Source organism: Glycine max, chromosome 10, assembly GCF_000004515.6.
Source record: "Glycine max cultivar Williams 82 chromosome 10, Glycine_max_v4.0, whole genome shotgun sequence".
NCBI classification, from domain to species: domain Eukaryota; kingdom Viridiplantae; phylum Streptophyta; class Magnoliopsida; order Fabales; family Fabaceae; genus Glycine; species Glycine max.
The window spans coordinates 24,143,569-24,160,793 of record NC_038246.2 but is presented as its reverse complement, the minus strand read 5'-3'; the positions used below and the strand labels follow the sequence as shown (position 1 = coordinate 24,160,793).

The window sequence follows — 17,225 nt, the reverse complement described above, 5'->3', positions numbered from 1 at the left end:
AAAAAGAGAAAGATTGTTGAGTCATAAGACAAAATCATGAACCTCAATAATTTTGATTAGATGCAAATAAATATCAAGTTTAAAAAGTTATATCTTATATGCTAATAGACAGAAGCGGTGTATCTGCGTCTGATAAAACAGGCAATAACATGCAAATGTTAGGCTCTAGAAGCATTTAAGACTGACTTAATACTTTGCTTTTGTGATCCTATTTGCAGGGTTGTTTGCATATTCTTTCAAGGATTTGTTAAAGTGAAGAAAAGTAAGAGAACTTTCAAATCAAACTCTCTCTTCACCTAAGAAGGAGCGCCATTGTTGTGGACAAACCCACTTTGCGCAAAAGTTGGTGTGACTACTGAAGCCAATTATAGGAGTGTTGCTCAAGGAAGATAAGCAAAGTCCTTTATTAGCTTAGAGTTGACTCGTATTAATTGCTCCAACTGACACTTGCAACAGACACAAGAACAAACGAAGTTGAAAACTATTTAGAGATGACAATTACTTGTTGTTAAGACTATAAATACGAGAAGATTTGAACAATTCCATACACACACTGATGGAAGCTTGCTTGTGGAGCTTCTATGGAGGCTGGATCTTTGAGCTTCAATGAGGTCCTTCAATGGTGATTTTTCACCATGGAGATGCAGCGGAAGGCAAAGGAGAAGAGGACAGGGGAGACACCATCCACTAGGGAATAAGCCAAGGAAGAAGGAGCTTCACCACCAAGAATTGCCTTGGATAAGAAGCTTGAAGAGGATGCTTTAATGAAGGAAAAGAAAGAGAGAAAGGGGGAACACGAAATTGAAGGAATAAAAGAGGGAAAGAAGTGGAACTTTGAAGTGTATCTCATAAGACTTTCATTCATCAAAGTTACAATAAGTGTTACACATGCTTCTATTTATAGACTAGGTAACTTCCTTTAGAAGCTTTCTTGAGAAAACTTCCTTGAGAAGTTTCTTTGAGAAAACTTCCTTGAGAAGCTAGAGCTTAGCTACACATCATAACTAAGCTCACCTCCTTGAAAAGATTCCTAAAGAAGCTAAAGCTTAGCTACACACACCTCTCTAATAGCTAAGTTCACCTCCTTGAGATGAGAAACTGGAGCTTAGCTACACACCCCCTATAATAGCTAAGCTCACCCCATGACAAAAAACATGAAAATACAAAAAAAAAGTCCTTACTACAAAGACTACTCAAAATGCCTCGAAATACAAGGTTAAAACCCTATACTATTAGAATGGCCAAAATACAAGGCCCAAACGAAGGAAAAACCTATTCTAATATTTACAAACATGAGAACCCTAGGGCCTTCTTTAGTAGCTCTAGCCCAAGCCTCTTGGAATCTTCTATCCAATACCCTTGGGGGGTAGGATTGCATCATCCCCTCCACCTTGGAAAGGATTTGACCTCAAATCCCGAGGTTCTTCATACTCTAGGCTCCTTCCCTCGACACCTGTAAAAATAATAAAAACATATGTATTAGTGGTGTTGGGTATGTTAGAGTATGGTAAGGTCTGAAAACCCCTTTCATGGACATCTTCCCATGAGGGAACATGGTTCCTCACCAACTCAATGAGTGGTGCGACAAGTATAGAAAAATATGGGACAAACCTTTTGTAAAAGTTTGTTAAGTCGTGACAGCCCCAAATTTCCCTTATACTTGGTGGAGTGGGCCAATCAGGAATGACCTTTATTCTCTTAGGATCCGTGGGAACCCCTTGATCACTATTTAAAAAATTAAGGAATGTAATGCAATAAAGCGTACCTTTTTCTGTATTTTTATGTTGATTATTCCTACAAAAAAATACGACAAACCTAAGGTGTCCCATGTGAGCACCTAAGTTTGTATTAAAACCAAAAATAAGAACAAACCTACCTAATGAGTCCCTATGTACATGAATCATGAAGACGTTGGGTGCATGAATGATTTTACAAAAGAGGGTTGCAACACTCAACAAATTCATCATATCACTTATTGTAGGGATTTGGTGCCTAATAATACTTATTTTGGGCACCAACAAAGCACAAGGATTTAAGCTCTTACGAACCAAACCCTCATCCAACAACTCATTTACTTGAGGAATAACCTCAAGCCCAAGAGGTGTGGCAGTGCTAACAAGTGTCTTTTTACAAAGGAGAAGATGTGGAGGTTGTCTAAGAGGGGAAGTTTCTTTAATATTTGTCTTTATTTCAAAATGACTTTCCTTCTTAACTAACCTCTTGGAGGAGACACTTACCTCCTTACACTCTTCCTTAACCATTAAAGGTTGTCCTTCTTCTTGGGGGTAGATTTCTTTACTAGATTCTTCCCCTTTTGCTTCTTCACTTTCACTAGAGGAAGGTGACGTAGTAGCCTCATCTTGGCTACTATAAATGTCTTGGCTCCTCATAATCATGGTTTTTATGGTGGGGCATTGAGAAGTAATGTGTCATCTTCCAAGACATTTAAAACACTTTATAAAGCTAGTCTTCTCTTGCATACTAGCCTTAGGGGCTTGCTTTTCTATTGTCTTCCCCTTATCATCTTTGGGCTTAGAAGGTGTCACCCCTAAGATGCCTTGACCTTGGTCTTTCTTTGGATAAGAGTGAGAGCCATAAGATTTTGGTGTAGACTTCTTTTTAAGTTGTTGCTCTACCCTTATTTCCCAAACTAAGTTAGCCTCTACATTGTCATTCCCATGGAAGTATGGGAGGTTAATGTTAGCCTCTTGAGGCTTTCTTTCCTTTTCTCTTCTATGGGAGTGAGGTCTAAGATGTGACCTATGCCTTCCTTCATAATAGTCACGAAGTTCTTCACTTAGGCTCTTGCAAGAGTTATGACTACTATAGGAGACATGTTTTTCTCTTTTCATTTCTTTCATTATTTTTCTTCTTTCTTCCTCTCTTATTTTCTTTCTTTCATCTTGACTTATTTCTTCCACTCTTTTTTTTCCTTTTTCTTTTCTCTCTTGTTTTTCTTTCCATAACTTGAAGGAACTCAACTCATCTAAGATTCTAGATAAAGGGTCTTTATGACTAGTACCATTGCCATTAACACTAGATGAATGATGACTCATGTTGGTTCCTAAGTTGTGGTTCTTTCTTGTTGGAGGTTTGAAAACAAAAGGTAAAAGAAACTATGGTTGAAACTACCCAAAATAAACACTAAAAGAGGTGTGAAAGATAAGGGAAAAAACTAATTGGTAAAATGCAAGCTATCTAGGTGGTTTGACAATGGAAGGTAAAGGAAATAAGCTATGAAAGTAAGCAAGAAAAGTAAACTAAGTGAATCCTAAGAGTGTTTGGATGACCACATCAAGGTTCCCAACAAAACACTCACTATCCTAAGGAAATATTGCCTAAAATTATTACACACAAATGGAAGTTTGGTAACTTATTGGAGGCTCCCAACACACTTCCAATGAAAGACCTTTTTGTTACAAAACTTGAAAGCAATAAAGGTAAGTAAATTGCAAATTAAAAAATTACAAAACATCCTCAATTTTGGTGGTCGTTATCTCTTTGGTGGTCGTTATCTATTTGGTGATTCACTCAATTTGGAGTGCTTCTTAGTCCAATAGCTCTTAAGGTGGTTGGCCCCTTGCTTCTTGACTCAAATTCTTCAAGGGATGTCACCAATCCTCCTTCCAATTCCCTATATGGCAACCCACAAACAAGGAAACAAAGAGACAAGCAATAACCAAAGAACAAAAAAAATGAAATGAAAGCTAAACCAATGGAGTTTTAACAAGACAATTTTTCAAGGATTATTCAACAATTAAAGCAATGAAAAGGACATAGAAGCAAGCTAGGACTCAAAGAGAAACTTAGAATGGCTCTAGAGTAGAGTAAAAAAACTGAAAAAAAAGACTCAAAAAACCTCTAGCTTTGGCACTTGTCTTCACACTAATTTTCAATTGAAATTTCCAATTATAGAATAAATTTTGAGCCAAAACAACAAGCACACTTCCCTTTCACCTTTTTTTTTTTCTGGATACTGATTTTCCTGCCAAGTTGTGTGATTTTTCGTATTTTTTCCTTTTATCCAAATCACTTGTTTCTTTTTTTCTAACTTTTTTCCCGATGTCTAGAAAATTCACTAAAAATTTCAGCTCAAAATTCGAAGTAACCAATTCTCAGTAATTTTTACAACTTTGTATGTCCAAGTTGCCAGCACCAGCGATTTTTTTTTAAGCATGGCATATTGATTGCATTGGGCTTACTTTCAACCTTCCTATGTATGTTGAACTCACTAGGATGGTTTACCATAGTTTTAGAAGTTCAATATTCACTTAGGATCAACATTTCAGCCAGAAATTCAATCACCAAAACTCAAATTCACAATAGACACAATCATAAGGAAACCTAAAAGTTCAAGAAAAAAAGGTTCACAATCAAAGACTCTCTAAGAATTTTGCATGAACATGTTAAGGACTAATTAACATAAAAGATTTGACTCAAATCAAATAATAGGCTAAAAGAATTTCATACACTCATGAACAAATGAGTTATACGAAGAAACAAGAAAATAAAATTCAGCACAACATAAGAAATCTTATGTGACAAGTTTCATGACTAGACATGACTTCTATGATAAAACTACAATAGGTGAACAAGTCACTCTAGATTTTTGAGGTTTTCTTCTACTTTAATATTTTTGTAAGAATTTTATGGTTTAGGTTTCAGCCACAAAAATAACAAGACAAAACTCAAAGGAACCTAAACTCAACACAATTCATGGTTCAAGAACAAGAACAAGAAATTTGAACCATAGAAAATCAAATCTAGCTTCTATAGCAAGTTTAATTGGTGAAAACTCTAAAGAATCATGTTAACAACATTTAGCACAAGACATGTGAAGAGATACATGGAGAAAAATGAAGAAACAACAATGGAAGAGAAGGTAAAGTAAAAAAATTAATGGAGGTTTAAGGAGCACCTACTTGAAGCTCTTGTGCTCTGATACCACTTGATGGAAGCTTGCTTGTGGAGCTTCTATGGAGGCTGGATCTTTGAGCTTCAATGAGGTCCTTCAATGGTGATTTTTCATCATGGAGATGCAGCGGAAGGCAAAGGAGAAGAGGAGAGGGGAGGCACCATCCACTAGGGAATAAGCCAAGGAAGAAGGAGCTTCACCACCAAGAATTGCCTTGGATAAGAAGCTTGAAGAGGATGCTTTAATGGAGGAAAAGAAAGAGAGAAGGGGGGAGCACGAAATTGAAGGAATAAAAGAGGGAAAGAAGTGGAACTTTGAAGTGTATATCATAAGACTTTCATTCATCAAAGTTACAATAAGTGTTACACATGCTTCTATTTATAGACTAGGTAGTTTCCTTTAGAAGCTTTCTTGAGAAAACTTCCTTGAGAAGCTTCTTTGAGAAAACTTCCTTGAGAAGCTAGAGCTTAGCTACACATCATAACTAAGCTCACCTCCTTGAGAAGCTTCCTTAAGAAGATTCCTAAAGAAGCTAAAGCTTAGCTACACACACCTCTCTAATAGCTAAGTTCACCTCCTTGAGATGAGAAGCTAGAGCTTAGCTACACACCCCTTATAATAGCTAAGCTCACCCCCATGACAAAAAACATGAAAATACAAAAAAAAAGTTCTTACTACAAAGACTACTCAAAATGCCCCGAAATACAAGGCTAAAACCCTATACTACTAGAATGGCCAAAATACAAGGCCCAAACGAAGGAAAAACCTATTCTAATATTTACAAAGAAGAGTGGATCCAACCTTGACCCATGGGCTCAAAAATCTACCCTAAGGTTCATGAGAATCCTAGGGCCTTCTTTAGTAGCTCTAGCCCAAGCCTCTTGGAGTCTTCTATCCAATACCCTTTTGGGGTAGGATTGCATCACACATAAACTGAATTACATATTGTTTCTTTCTATTAAGCTCTTTTTTTTTGTATATTTATAAGTTATGTAAAGCTCTTAAAATACCTCGTAAATCTTGAGAGAAAAATATTGTGAGTTTTATTTGCATATTTATCTGTAAGATGATAGATAGTCAGTGTGCACCTATACCTTAACAAAAATTTTGATTTGTTGTTAGAGACAAAAATGACTTAGTAAGAAAGAATACTTGGACCGTAAAACTTTGGTTATAAGCTTTTGTAAGAGCAAAAAATGACCGTGAACAATACTTATAACTTCGTATAATGGAACTTGATGGGCTGTCAAGAATTAGACATAGTCTCAGTAGTAGAGATGATCTAGTATAAATTCTTACATGCATCTAATCTTTATATTGCTTCTTTTAAATTTGACTAGGGTTGATTTTGTGCTTGTTTAGATCAAAGTTTTCTTGTGCTATCAGATATAATTTTTCTCTCGATGTTTTATCAACCTTGTTTTTCTTTGTGAAAATTGATAGTCAATAGATTTTATTTTTCATAGATTTGTGTTTTTTTCTTTATAAATTACAATCCAATCCCTCCTTGTGTTTTTTGTGCCTTTTCACATATGTAGTATCAAACTAAACCCTTGAAAATAGACTAGAAGGACATTTTTGATCATAAGATGCACTATCAATGTATTGATGCCTTTGGTTTTCATACTCTTACTATAATGATTTCTCCAATGACTAGTCAAGGTTACCCAACTTTTTTAGTACATTCTAATCCATGGGATCAACATGGACAAGTGAAGCTTATACTCTAGGTATAATCACCCTCTAGGCCAAAGTAAACTATCCTTCACGACCTCCTCTAGCTAAATTCCCATATATTTCCTCCTTCAAATAGCTCAAATGTCATGATGCATGATCCATACACAATACACACGACTCCGCTGACATTTCACATTAACAGTCCCACCTCTCATTGGTTGAGTTCCACTTCACTACGGGTTATCTGTTACTTTACACATACCATGAAACATGATCATACATAAGCATATCAAAGAAGTTCACATCATATCAATTCAAAGGTTCTCATCACAGGTGTATAGTACATTTCATGAGTCAACAACATAAGCATTTCCCAAGGAAAGTAAAAAACCACAAGATACAAATATAATAAGGCATTCAAACAATATCAAACATATGAGGAATAAGCATAGAAATCAACAACATCAACTTTATGGTCTCATAGGGTCACACTTAGTGCTACTAGACCTTTGGTACTTGGCACCACTTCGCTTGACCTCTACACTAACTCTTAGAAAGATCCATGCTTACCTCCATACCTCCATTATTAAATTATCATTGGTGACTCAGTAAACCCTTTGCATTCTTGTAGACACACAACATATTCAATTGGTTAAGCCAAGAAGGTCCAAGCCAAAGGGAAAAAGTCAATTTAAGTTTTGGTTTCTTTGTTTCCTCCCCCTTCTTTGGTTGAATCTTTTGTTTTTGTTTGTCGGTACACTTAATTGATGCTTGTTGAGTTACTTACATATCTTGGTGAATAAAGACTTAATTGATGCTTGTTGGGTTACATATCTATCTAAATTTATTTCTTTTTTTTCGCTTTAATTGATTACGCGGTAGTTTTTAACATTCAAAAAATTATAATTTAAAATTCTTAATGAATAATGGCAGTTCTTAAAACCGTCAAATATTGTCTTTTGAATTTTTAAAGAACATGTCATACTTGACTGAGAGATCTTAATGACAAGGATAAAAAACAAAAGTTTTATTTTATTAATGACCAATAACAAAAAAAAAAATTATTCAAGATCAAACACAAAGTTAGATAATATATTAAGGACCAAAAACATATTTAAATCTTAATTATTTCAAAATTAAAAATGCTAGTGATGTTAGTTAGTATTAAACTAACAGAATGACCATTTTGGGTAGTGTTTCAAACTTAAAGAACAAAAACAAGAATTACTAAAAACATAAGGACCCATTTGGGGTGGTCGTTAGTTTGAGTTTTGAGCTTGAAATGCAATTTTTAAAACAAAAACGTGTTTGACAAACACCACCAATGTCATTGCAACAACCACCACCGTCACCACTAACACCATCATCACTGTCACAATCGTCGACATTGACATCACCATCACCACTACCATCAATGTCACCGCCATCGTTATTGTCACCACTGCCACTATTACCAACAATACTACCTCCTTTATTGCCACCACAACCATCACCAATTTTGCAGCCACCACCACCATCATCACCAACACCGCTACCACTACCACCCCACACTAGTACTGCCACCAACATCACTGACATTGTTACCACCACTACTAATACCACTTCTGTCATCGCCATCATCGTCACCATTGTTTGCCATCACCATTTGCATCACCACCACAACCAATGCCACGTCCACTGCCACTGCCACTGTCACCATGACCATCACTAATATCTCTATCGTTGTCATTATTGTTGACATCATCATCACCGTTGTCGTTATCACACACAAAAATACTCTTAAACTAATTTTAATATGATATTAAACTTTCAAAATGAATTTATTTGAAACTAATCATATTTTAAAATTTGGGTTTTTTTTACACTAAAACTACAAAGTAGTTGTTATTTTTAAAAATTTCAAAACTCAAAATTAAAAATCCACCCCAAATGGGCCCTAAGGGACCTTCCTTTCAAAAGCAAAACATAACGGACCAAAAGGATATTTTAGCCTACCGTTTATGAGAAAGTTTAATTAAAAATAAATGTGAAATTTTTTATTCTCAAGAAGCATATATAAATATTCTGGTGAATATTTTCTCCAATACCAATTACACCCTAAATTTTGGTTTGGTGGAGAAGAAATTGGATGAAGGAGAGTAGATGGAAATTAATTGAGTTATTTAATTAAAAGAGAAATAGTTTTAAAAGTGATGATACCCACTATATTATTTCTCAACTTTTTGTACTCATCTTTTTACCTCTCTTCTCATCTCTCTTCTATTTCTCTATAACCAAATATTTTTTTTTTCTAGTTTGTTTCTCAACTAATTATGTTAATTATTTTTATTTACATCCCCCTATTTCTCTTTTTTTCACCCAACACGACATAAAAGTGATACTAACAATGGATTGAATATAATCATCATATTTTTTAAATGTCTTGTTTAGTTTCTTTTTTGTCCTCAGTCAAAGATCACAAGTGTTTCTCAGCTCACTAGTTAGAGACTAACTCCGCTTGCGATGCCTGATTGTCAATGACATGAGAGAATTTTGCACACAATGAGAATCAAACATGGCTTCTTATGCTAAATGAATTGTTCCCTCATATGTGAACATGGTGTGGTCTCACATGTAACAATTAAAAAAATAATATTTTGAAGTATAAATAATAATAATAATAATAATAATAATAATAATAATAAAAGATAAAGGGGATGTAACTTTTGGTAACCACCTTTTGGTCTCTGTTTTTACAAGATCATTTTACCCTTCAAAACTTACTAATGGCCTACAATCTCACCGTTCAAAAATAAATCTACATATTTGCACGATACAATTTTTTTCCAAAATTATAACTTTCCATCTTTTTATTTTAAAATTAAACATAATATGTATATCTATAACAATAGATACCAATAGATAAATGAAACACAACTTTTGAATTCCATTTTTACAAGGATTATTTTACCTTTCAAAACTTACTAACTACATACAATCTCATCATTCCAAAATAAATCCATATGTGAACATGGTGTGGTCTCACATGTAACAATTAAAAAATTAATATTTTGAAGTATAAATAATAATGATAATAATAATAGATAAAGGGGATGTAACTTTTGGTAACCACCTTTTGGTCTCTATTTTTATAAAGAGCATTTTACCCTTCAAAACTTACTAACGACCTACAATCTCACCGTTCAAAAATAAATCTACACATTTGCACGATACAATTTTTTCCCAAAATTATAACTTTTCATCTTTTATTTTAAAATTAAACATAATATGTATATTTATAACAATAGATACCAATAGATAAATGAGACACAACTTTTGAATTCCATTTTTACAAGGATTATTTTACCTTTCAAAACTTACTAACTACATACAATCTCATCATTCCAAAATAAATCCATATGTGAACATGGTGTGGTCTCACATGTAACAATTAAAAAAAATATTTTGAAGTATAAATAATAATAATAATAATAATAATAATAATAGATAAAAGAGATGTAACTTTTGGTAACGACCTTTTGGTCTCTGTTTTTACAAAGATCATTTTACCCTTCAAAACTTACTAACGACCTACAATCTCACCGTTCAAAAATAAATCTACACATTTGCACGATACAATTTGTTTTCCAAAATTATAACTTTCCATCTGTTTATTTTAAAATTAAACATAATATGTATATCTATAACAATAGATACCAATAGATAAATGAGACACAACTTTTGAATTCCATTTTTACAAGGATTATTTTACCTTTCAAAACTTACTAACTACATACAATCTCATCATTCAAAAATAAATCCACATGTTTGCATGGTGCAGATTTTTTCCAAAATTATAACTTTTCATCTTTTTATTTTAAATTTAAAGAAAATATGTATATCTATAACAATAGATAACAATAGATAAAGGGGATACAACTATTGATAGCCACCTTTTTGGTCTCCATTTTTACAAGGACCATATGTATATCTTTTGATTTTCAATTTGTTGAAGGACACTTGCGCTTACAGTAATTATATGTGATTCCAAATCATTGAAAGTATCAAATTAATAATGTTGTGCGAGTGCTTTCTAATTTTTTTTAAAATATATTCGTTAATCAATTGCTTTGAGATCTCCTTCCTATAACCATTTATTTTTCTCTCTTCCCTTCCATATTAGTTGCTTCAATTGGGGAAGGAAAATATTTTTGTTTTAGGGCATTTGTGTGGACTCTAATTCAGTCAATGTGTCAATTTCAAATCATTATTTGCTTTACTTCCTACTTGCATTAGAAAAAAAAAAAAACTTCCCTCCATCTTTGTCGGTCAATTTTCATTATTAGCATCTTATTTTACATATTTTTTGGTATGTGTGTATATATGTATTTGATTTAGGAAAGATAATTCCTAGGATGGTGAACAAATTTGAGTAACCATCCCTATATTAGATATTGAGTAATCATTTTTATGTCTAACATTGACTATCCACTCTTATATGTTTTATTCTTTATTTGATCAGACACAAGAGACTAGTAATAATGTCATAATACGGTGTCCAAGTGTGATTAGATGAAATCACATAGTATAATATAATGTTGAAGTTCAATCCATTAGAACCTTAAATATATACAAGGACAATACATATAAAAAAAATACAAAGAATGACTCATTACAATGTATTTTAGTACATCTTATTTTAATACATGATTTATTACAAATTCAGATTCATTTTTAATTGTGGAAATTCAAGATCTAGATTATTTTGTTTTGTATTTTTCTTTTGATACCATCTTCTTTCATATGTTCCTTCATCCATACCAATTATATTTTAATTATATACCTTTTCATTAATTTCTAATATAAATCTTTTAAAATAGAAATTAGATATAATTAGGATAACTCTCTATTTCACTAATTATTAAACTTAGGTATTCTTTTATACTACTTCAACATATATTTAAAAAATATATTAAACTAAAATTAATATATACTTTAATATATAATAAAAAATATTATAAATATAAAAATAATATAACGTAATAGTGTGTTTATGCTAGTAATAACTAATAGTAATAATAATAATACGATTAATTAAACCAAAAAAATTTCATATTTGGGTATAGTTTGGCCTGAGTTGAGAGAAAAAGGGAGCAAGGGTTTCAAACTCGAGGCAGTGGTTGCGTGGGTGCGTGCGTCTGAGTGGGATAGAAAAGAAAAGAATGGCGGAAAGGGCGAAACCGATCGACTTCGAACTCACCTTAAAGCCTTTCTATCAGAGAGCCTCAGAAGCAGAGGTAAAACTCACTAGTCATTTTCTTATCGTGTCACTCTCTTTTCATTTTCTTCTTCTTCTTCTTCTTTTGAAAACCTGTCATTCCTCAATCTATTTGCCATTGGAAATCTGTGACTTGGTTGTGTCCTTCGTATTTTCGTTTTATATTGAAGCATCCAAACGCGTATTCGTAGGGTATGCAGAGTTCAATTGTTTAATAGAAATTTGAAAAAAAAGGTGTTAGATCATAGATGGGTTCTATAGGGTAAATCTCCGTTTTGCTTCCTCAAACATGAAAAAAGTGGTTAGTTTAGTTTCTTCGCCGTTTTCATCTTGAAACATAAAAAAAAATAATTAGTTTAGGTTTTTTTTTTTTTTAAAAGTTTAGTTGAGTTTATCTATCAAGAACGAAGTGATTTCTATTTTTTAGTGACTACCGTGAGTAGGTGGATAGAAAAATTGGAGCTAATGAAAGTTAATTGTTGTATTTTCTTGGTACAACAGAAGGGGTTTGAAATTGGAGTGCCATTTGTGTTTGCTCAGCCTTACAATTGTGCCCCCCTCCTATGAATTGAATGAGAGCTATTTTTTTAATAAAAAATAATGCATTTTTCCTTGAGCAATCAACAAGTGAGATTTATCCTTTTGTTGGTTCCCTATACCCCTTATGAGAAATGCTAGCAAGTAGCAACACGCTCAGCCACACTCTTTTAAACAAACTCTCTTACTGGGTAAAATTTATTGAAAATTACAAAATATTATGGGTCCCACGTCTTATTAAATGACCCTCTCATGGTTTTGTAGTTTTCGATGAATTTCAACCAATAATAAAGTGTGTTATGAGGAGTGTGGTAGAGGGTGTGTTGTTAGCACTCCCTCTACCCCTTATATTTTGCTTTGGCTTCAAGTATAGTCTAAGATCAAGTTAACGTCATGTTTTTTCCCTCTTGCTAGGTTTTAGTGTGCATTTTGTTTAGTTCCTTTTGGAAAGCAATCGTATTTTAGCTTCTTGAGGGAGCTTTGAAAACAAAAGGATGATTGTTTCCTCCGAAAATAAGAAAGCTCTTGCAAACATGCATTTACATAAATGAGTTGGTAATTATGCCCAAAAAGTTTAAAAAAGAGATTGGTTGGTAATATATTTCATTAGAAGACACTCAAACATGTGTTTAATATTTCAGAGTAAATATAAATTATTGGGTTGAAACTTTTTATAATTACCTCCTTGCTGCATGCATGTGGCGATGATTGTTGAACTTGTCTTTTGAGGGTTCATTATATATGTCTCACTACTCCATACACTAGTGCTGCAGGGTTGGTGTTTTCTATTCTGATTCCATAGCTTAAGAAAAAATTTAGTTCTTTATCTTTAATTATTTTCAGTTGGTTGGTGTAGGGGGGGAGGGCAGGGACAATAGCTTGAATCAGAATTAGGGTTGAAGGATAGGGGTATGAAAATTAAGGGTTTCAGAGATGGAAACCTCAGATCAAAAGTTCACTAGATTACAAGGAAAATCCCTGGAATAATGTCCATGAGTGAAAAATATAAGTTTATCTATATTACACATCGATAGCTCATAGCTCTTTTATAGGTCCCTTAAACTTTACTGATAAGTAATCATTTTTCAAGGACATTGATGATCTATAGTGTTTTCATGTAAATTAAATTTTACGGTAATTACTTACCTTAAGTGCATAAAATCCCTAGAAACAATTCTACAAAGATTACAACTAAGTTATCAAAAATTAAAATATTAGTATAATTGATTCCCCCTCCTTCATGTTATATATCAACATTCCTTCTATTCTCAATAAACAAGATCCTGCTAGCATGAAATTTCAAGTATTAAAAAGAGTTTTTTAATAAGAAATTCTATTGTTATATCATTTGATGTGATCTGAACTCAATCGAACTCAATAGCAATCGGTGAGATCTTTGACATGGTGGTGTGATGTGAGAACTAGCAATGAATTCCTGCTAGAATCGTCTTTGAAGCGAGTTGGTTATTCGTAGTGACTGAGAGTGTAAAAAGCTGTTCTAATTTATGGGGCAGAGGTCCTTTTATAGTTTCCCCTGCCTTGGATTTGGCCTCTTGGGCCTTGTCTTATGTGAGTTTTCCCTGCGAAGTGTTCTTTGGGCCTTCCTTTGTAATGGGCCAGCCCATAAGCCTAGATGTATACCATAACATCATTCAACCTAGATTATGCAAAACTAAACTGTGTATGGCTTGAGGTTAGAGTGGATTTGACTCTGAGTCTGAACATATGTAAAATTATGGAAAGGACTGCCCCCAGACATTCTTTTTCCTTTGCTTTCCATCCATTTGGTTATATCTTGTGCAGATATGGAATTGAGCTTCCACTATATTCTCTGACCATAGGCTTGCTGCAATACCAACTGCATGAAAGTTTGGCACTGTTGTGACTTGTGAAACATGGCTCCTTTGTAATGAAAAGAAAAAGGATTTTGAAATGAAATTTCCTTGTTGGAATTGGAAGAATTTAACAATCTCTGACACAGAGAATGACACTTGTCTTATGTCCACATGTTCCTGTTTCCTGTGTATCCCAAAAATCTGAGACTACTTCTTCATAGACTTTGTTAAAGCTTTCTCTCTCTCTTGTGCTCTTTTTTAAGGGGCGGGTTAAGTTTTGTTAAAACTGTGTGACTGAATTACTGAAGGTTTTCTTACAAGTTACAACTCTCTTACCAGCATATCTATATTGTAGGAGCGCTTATCAAGACTAGAAGCAGCCTTGAATAGTAAAAAAGGTAGGTGCTATGCTAAGGTACTCAGCAAAACCATTAGTATTTTCAGATTGAAGTCTATCCTTGAGATCGTGGGCCTAAATTACATATATATGAGACTTGCTCAGGTACTGGAAACGAGGAAAACTTGAAAGTGATTAATGATCTTCAGTCAAAGTTAGAAGTTGCAAACGTAGAGTTAATTTCTGAAAAAGAGAAGGTTGTACTCATTTATGGCTTATATTACATTACATTTCTCTATTAGTTGAATATCATACATTCTTTACTAATAATTTTTTATTTGCAGGCTCAAATGCTTGTTGCAGAAAATGCAAAACTTCAATACCGAATTATTCATCTTCTGAGAGCACTCAAGGAAGCTGATCTGAAGTTAGAAAAAGTGAGTATGGTTGTTTTTTCTTTCAATTCTTGTAAAAATACATGTTGATTAATTGGTAGAAGCTTGTGTAATAATAAGTCTGTATTATTTGAGTCAGTATGGGTGTAGAAGTTTTCTACCATATTGCCATACAATAATTAGGATTATATATTTCGTGTAGAAATGAGACCTAATTTTCTTTTTCTTGGCTACACTTTTGAGAAACATATGGTTCAACATATTGTGCATTGTTTAAGGTGTTGCTTGAAGTCCAAATTAGGCATTATATGTGTTTATAAAAAAGAATAAAATTAATATCACTTGAAAATTTAAGACAAGAACCATGATAGAAAGACTAGCTTGGTAAAATTAGCCTGGCAACTAAAGTTAGTTTTATGTGCAACTGCATTTTTTTTTCCAAAGTAAGAAGACAAGTAATTTAACAATGTGCGTATTTCTTTTACGCAACCAGTATGGTTTCAAAACTGCTTCACTTATAAGTTATAAATTTCAGCAAATAGAGTGTTAAACTATGCTTGAATTTTCATAGCCTATCTAGATGGTGAGAATTTGCATCAATGTTTGTTTATCATGATTACTCTTCCAATGGTTATCCAAAATGATAATGAGATTGGTTCAACTTATTATATGCCTCTTTACTAGTTGAAAATTATGTAATGTTGTTGTATGGAATGTGGCTCATGGCTAATTTAGTAATATTTCTTTTGCTTACTTCAGGCTACAGTGCATGAGCAGCTACAGAGCATGAAATTGCAGGGTTCTTGAGTTTATGAGCTGCTATTGACAGTTGCTTTTTCTTGTGTATTTTGTTTTATGGTTGATATTCATCATACAGTATGTTCTGGGAGATGCTAAATATTTTTAGCTTTATTGGTTTTACATCTTTAGAAGTCGGATCTTTGTTTAGCTCATACATGATCATAGACACGAATTTCTTCCAACTTTAGCTCATATATTTGTTTAAACATATAATAAGTAAAACATTAAAAAAAAAATCAATTTAATAAAAGTAAACAAAAACATCATATTGAATGAAAGAATGGTTTCCAAAAATAACTTGCTCTTCATATTTTTATTTTGAAATAAATCCTTTATAGTTTGAGCTGGTTGAAGATTTTCTATTTTTATTTTTCCTTGCATGCAACAGATGCTAAAACTTGGTTTTTTAGCTTTTCATTGTTTTTGTGTTCTCTCGGCATATCGCATTTGTGTTTTCCAAAATTCACATTCCTATAAGGCATCTCTAATATCTCAAGTACCTGAAAAAAAATGTATTTTAAAATTAGTTGTTTATTATTTCAAATATATTGTTGATGACATTTTGTGTTGTTTGTTTAGCATTAAATTTATGTAAATAATTTACTATATATAAACTATATTGTCAAAAGAATAAATTTTGTATAACTAATGTTTTCATTAAATTGGTATTTAAGCTAAAAATAGTAGTTGCATTTCACTTGTCAAATTTGGAATATTTTTCATCTTTATAATAGTAGGCAATTATACAAATCTACTTGATTAATTAAGATAACATGATCTTCTAGCAAAGGTTGTGTTGTTTCTCCTACATTACATTAAATTAAAAAAATAGTATATAAATAATGAAATATCTTATTAAAAAATATTAAACAAAATTACTAAACCACAGTTAAAATTTACCTTCCAAATTTGTGATATTTATCCCGTGCATTAAAATGTTGTCCATGCTATTAGGTAGTGTCATTCTTTACCATTTAAATCCAAACTGGTATTTGACAATTTACTTCTTTTGATAAAAATAAAATTGTTTTCCTTAAATATCTTTCTCAAAGACCGTGTATCTAGATAAAAAAAAATAATATCATAAACAACATCAATTCTCTTTCCTTTGCAAGTGCTTGAATTTTCTTGAGTATCTATTTGAAAAAAATAATGATGACATTCCGATTGTATAATTTTTTTAAAATGTAGGAATATAAATTGAAAAAAAAAAAATATTTTTGTGTATACATGCATTGGCTACATTTGATATGATTCTAAAAAAGATTTAGATGACGCCCATTATTATGCTGGAGTATTCCAAGACAAAAAAAAAAATAAAATTCATGATGCTTTTCAAAAATAAAATTATAATTTTATTAAGTTTGATTCATACCTTTAAATATAATAGCAAAAAAGCAATGCAATTAAAAGTTGGAATAAATAAAAGAATCATAATATTTTAACCATCAAAATTTTATTAAGCTTGAAT

At 32.5% G+C, this 17,225-nt stretch overlaps 1 protein-coding gene across 1 annotated transcript; it reads left to right on the top strand.

Annotated features, from left to right (window-relative positions):
- The first annotated feature begins 11,726 nt into the window (after window positions 1–11,726).
- On the top strand, window positions 11,727–15,936 carry LOC100527237 (uncharacterized). Its single transcript, NM_001249891.2, has 5 exons — window positions 11,727–11,868; window positions 14,577–14,619; window positions 14,724–14,815; window positions 14,903–14,995; window positions 15,713–15,936. The coding sequence occupies exons 1-5, from the start codon at window positions 11,794–11,796 to the stop codon at window positions 15,758–15,760; spliced, it is 351 nt and encodes a 116-aa protein (NP_001236820.1). The 5' UTR covers window positions 11,727–11,793; the 3' UTR covers window positions 15,761–15,936.
- The last annotated feature ends 1,289 nt before the right edge of the window (window positions 15,937–17,225 follow it).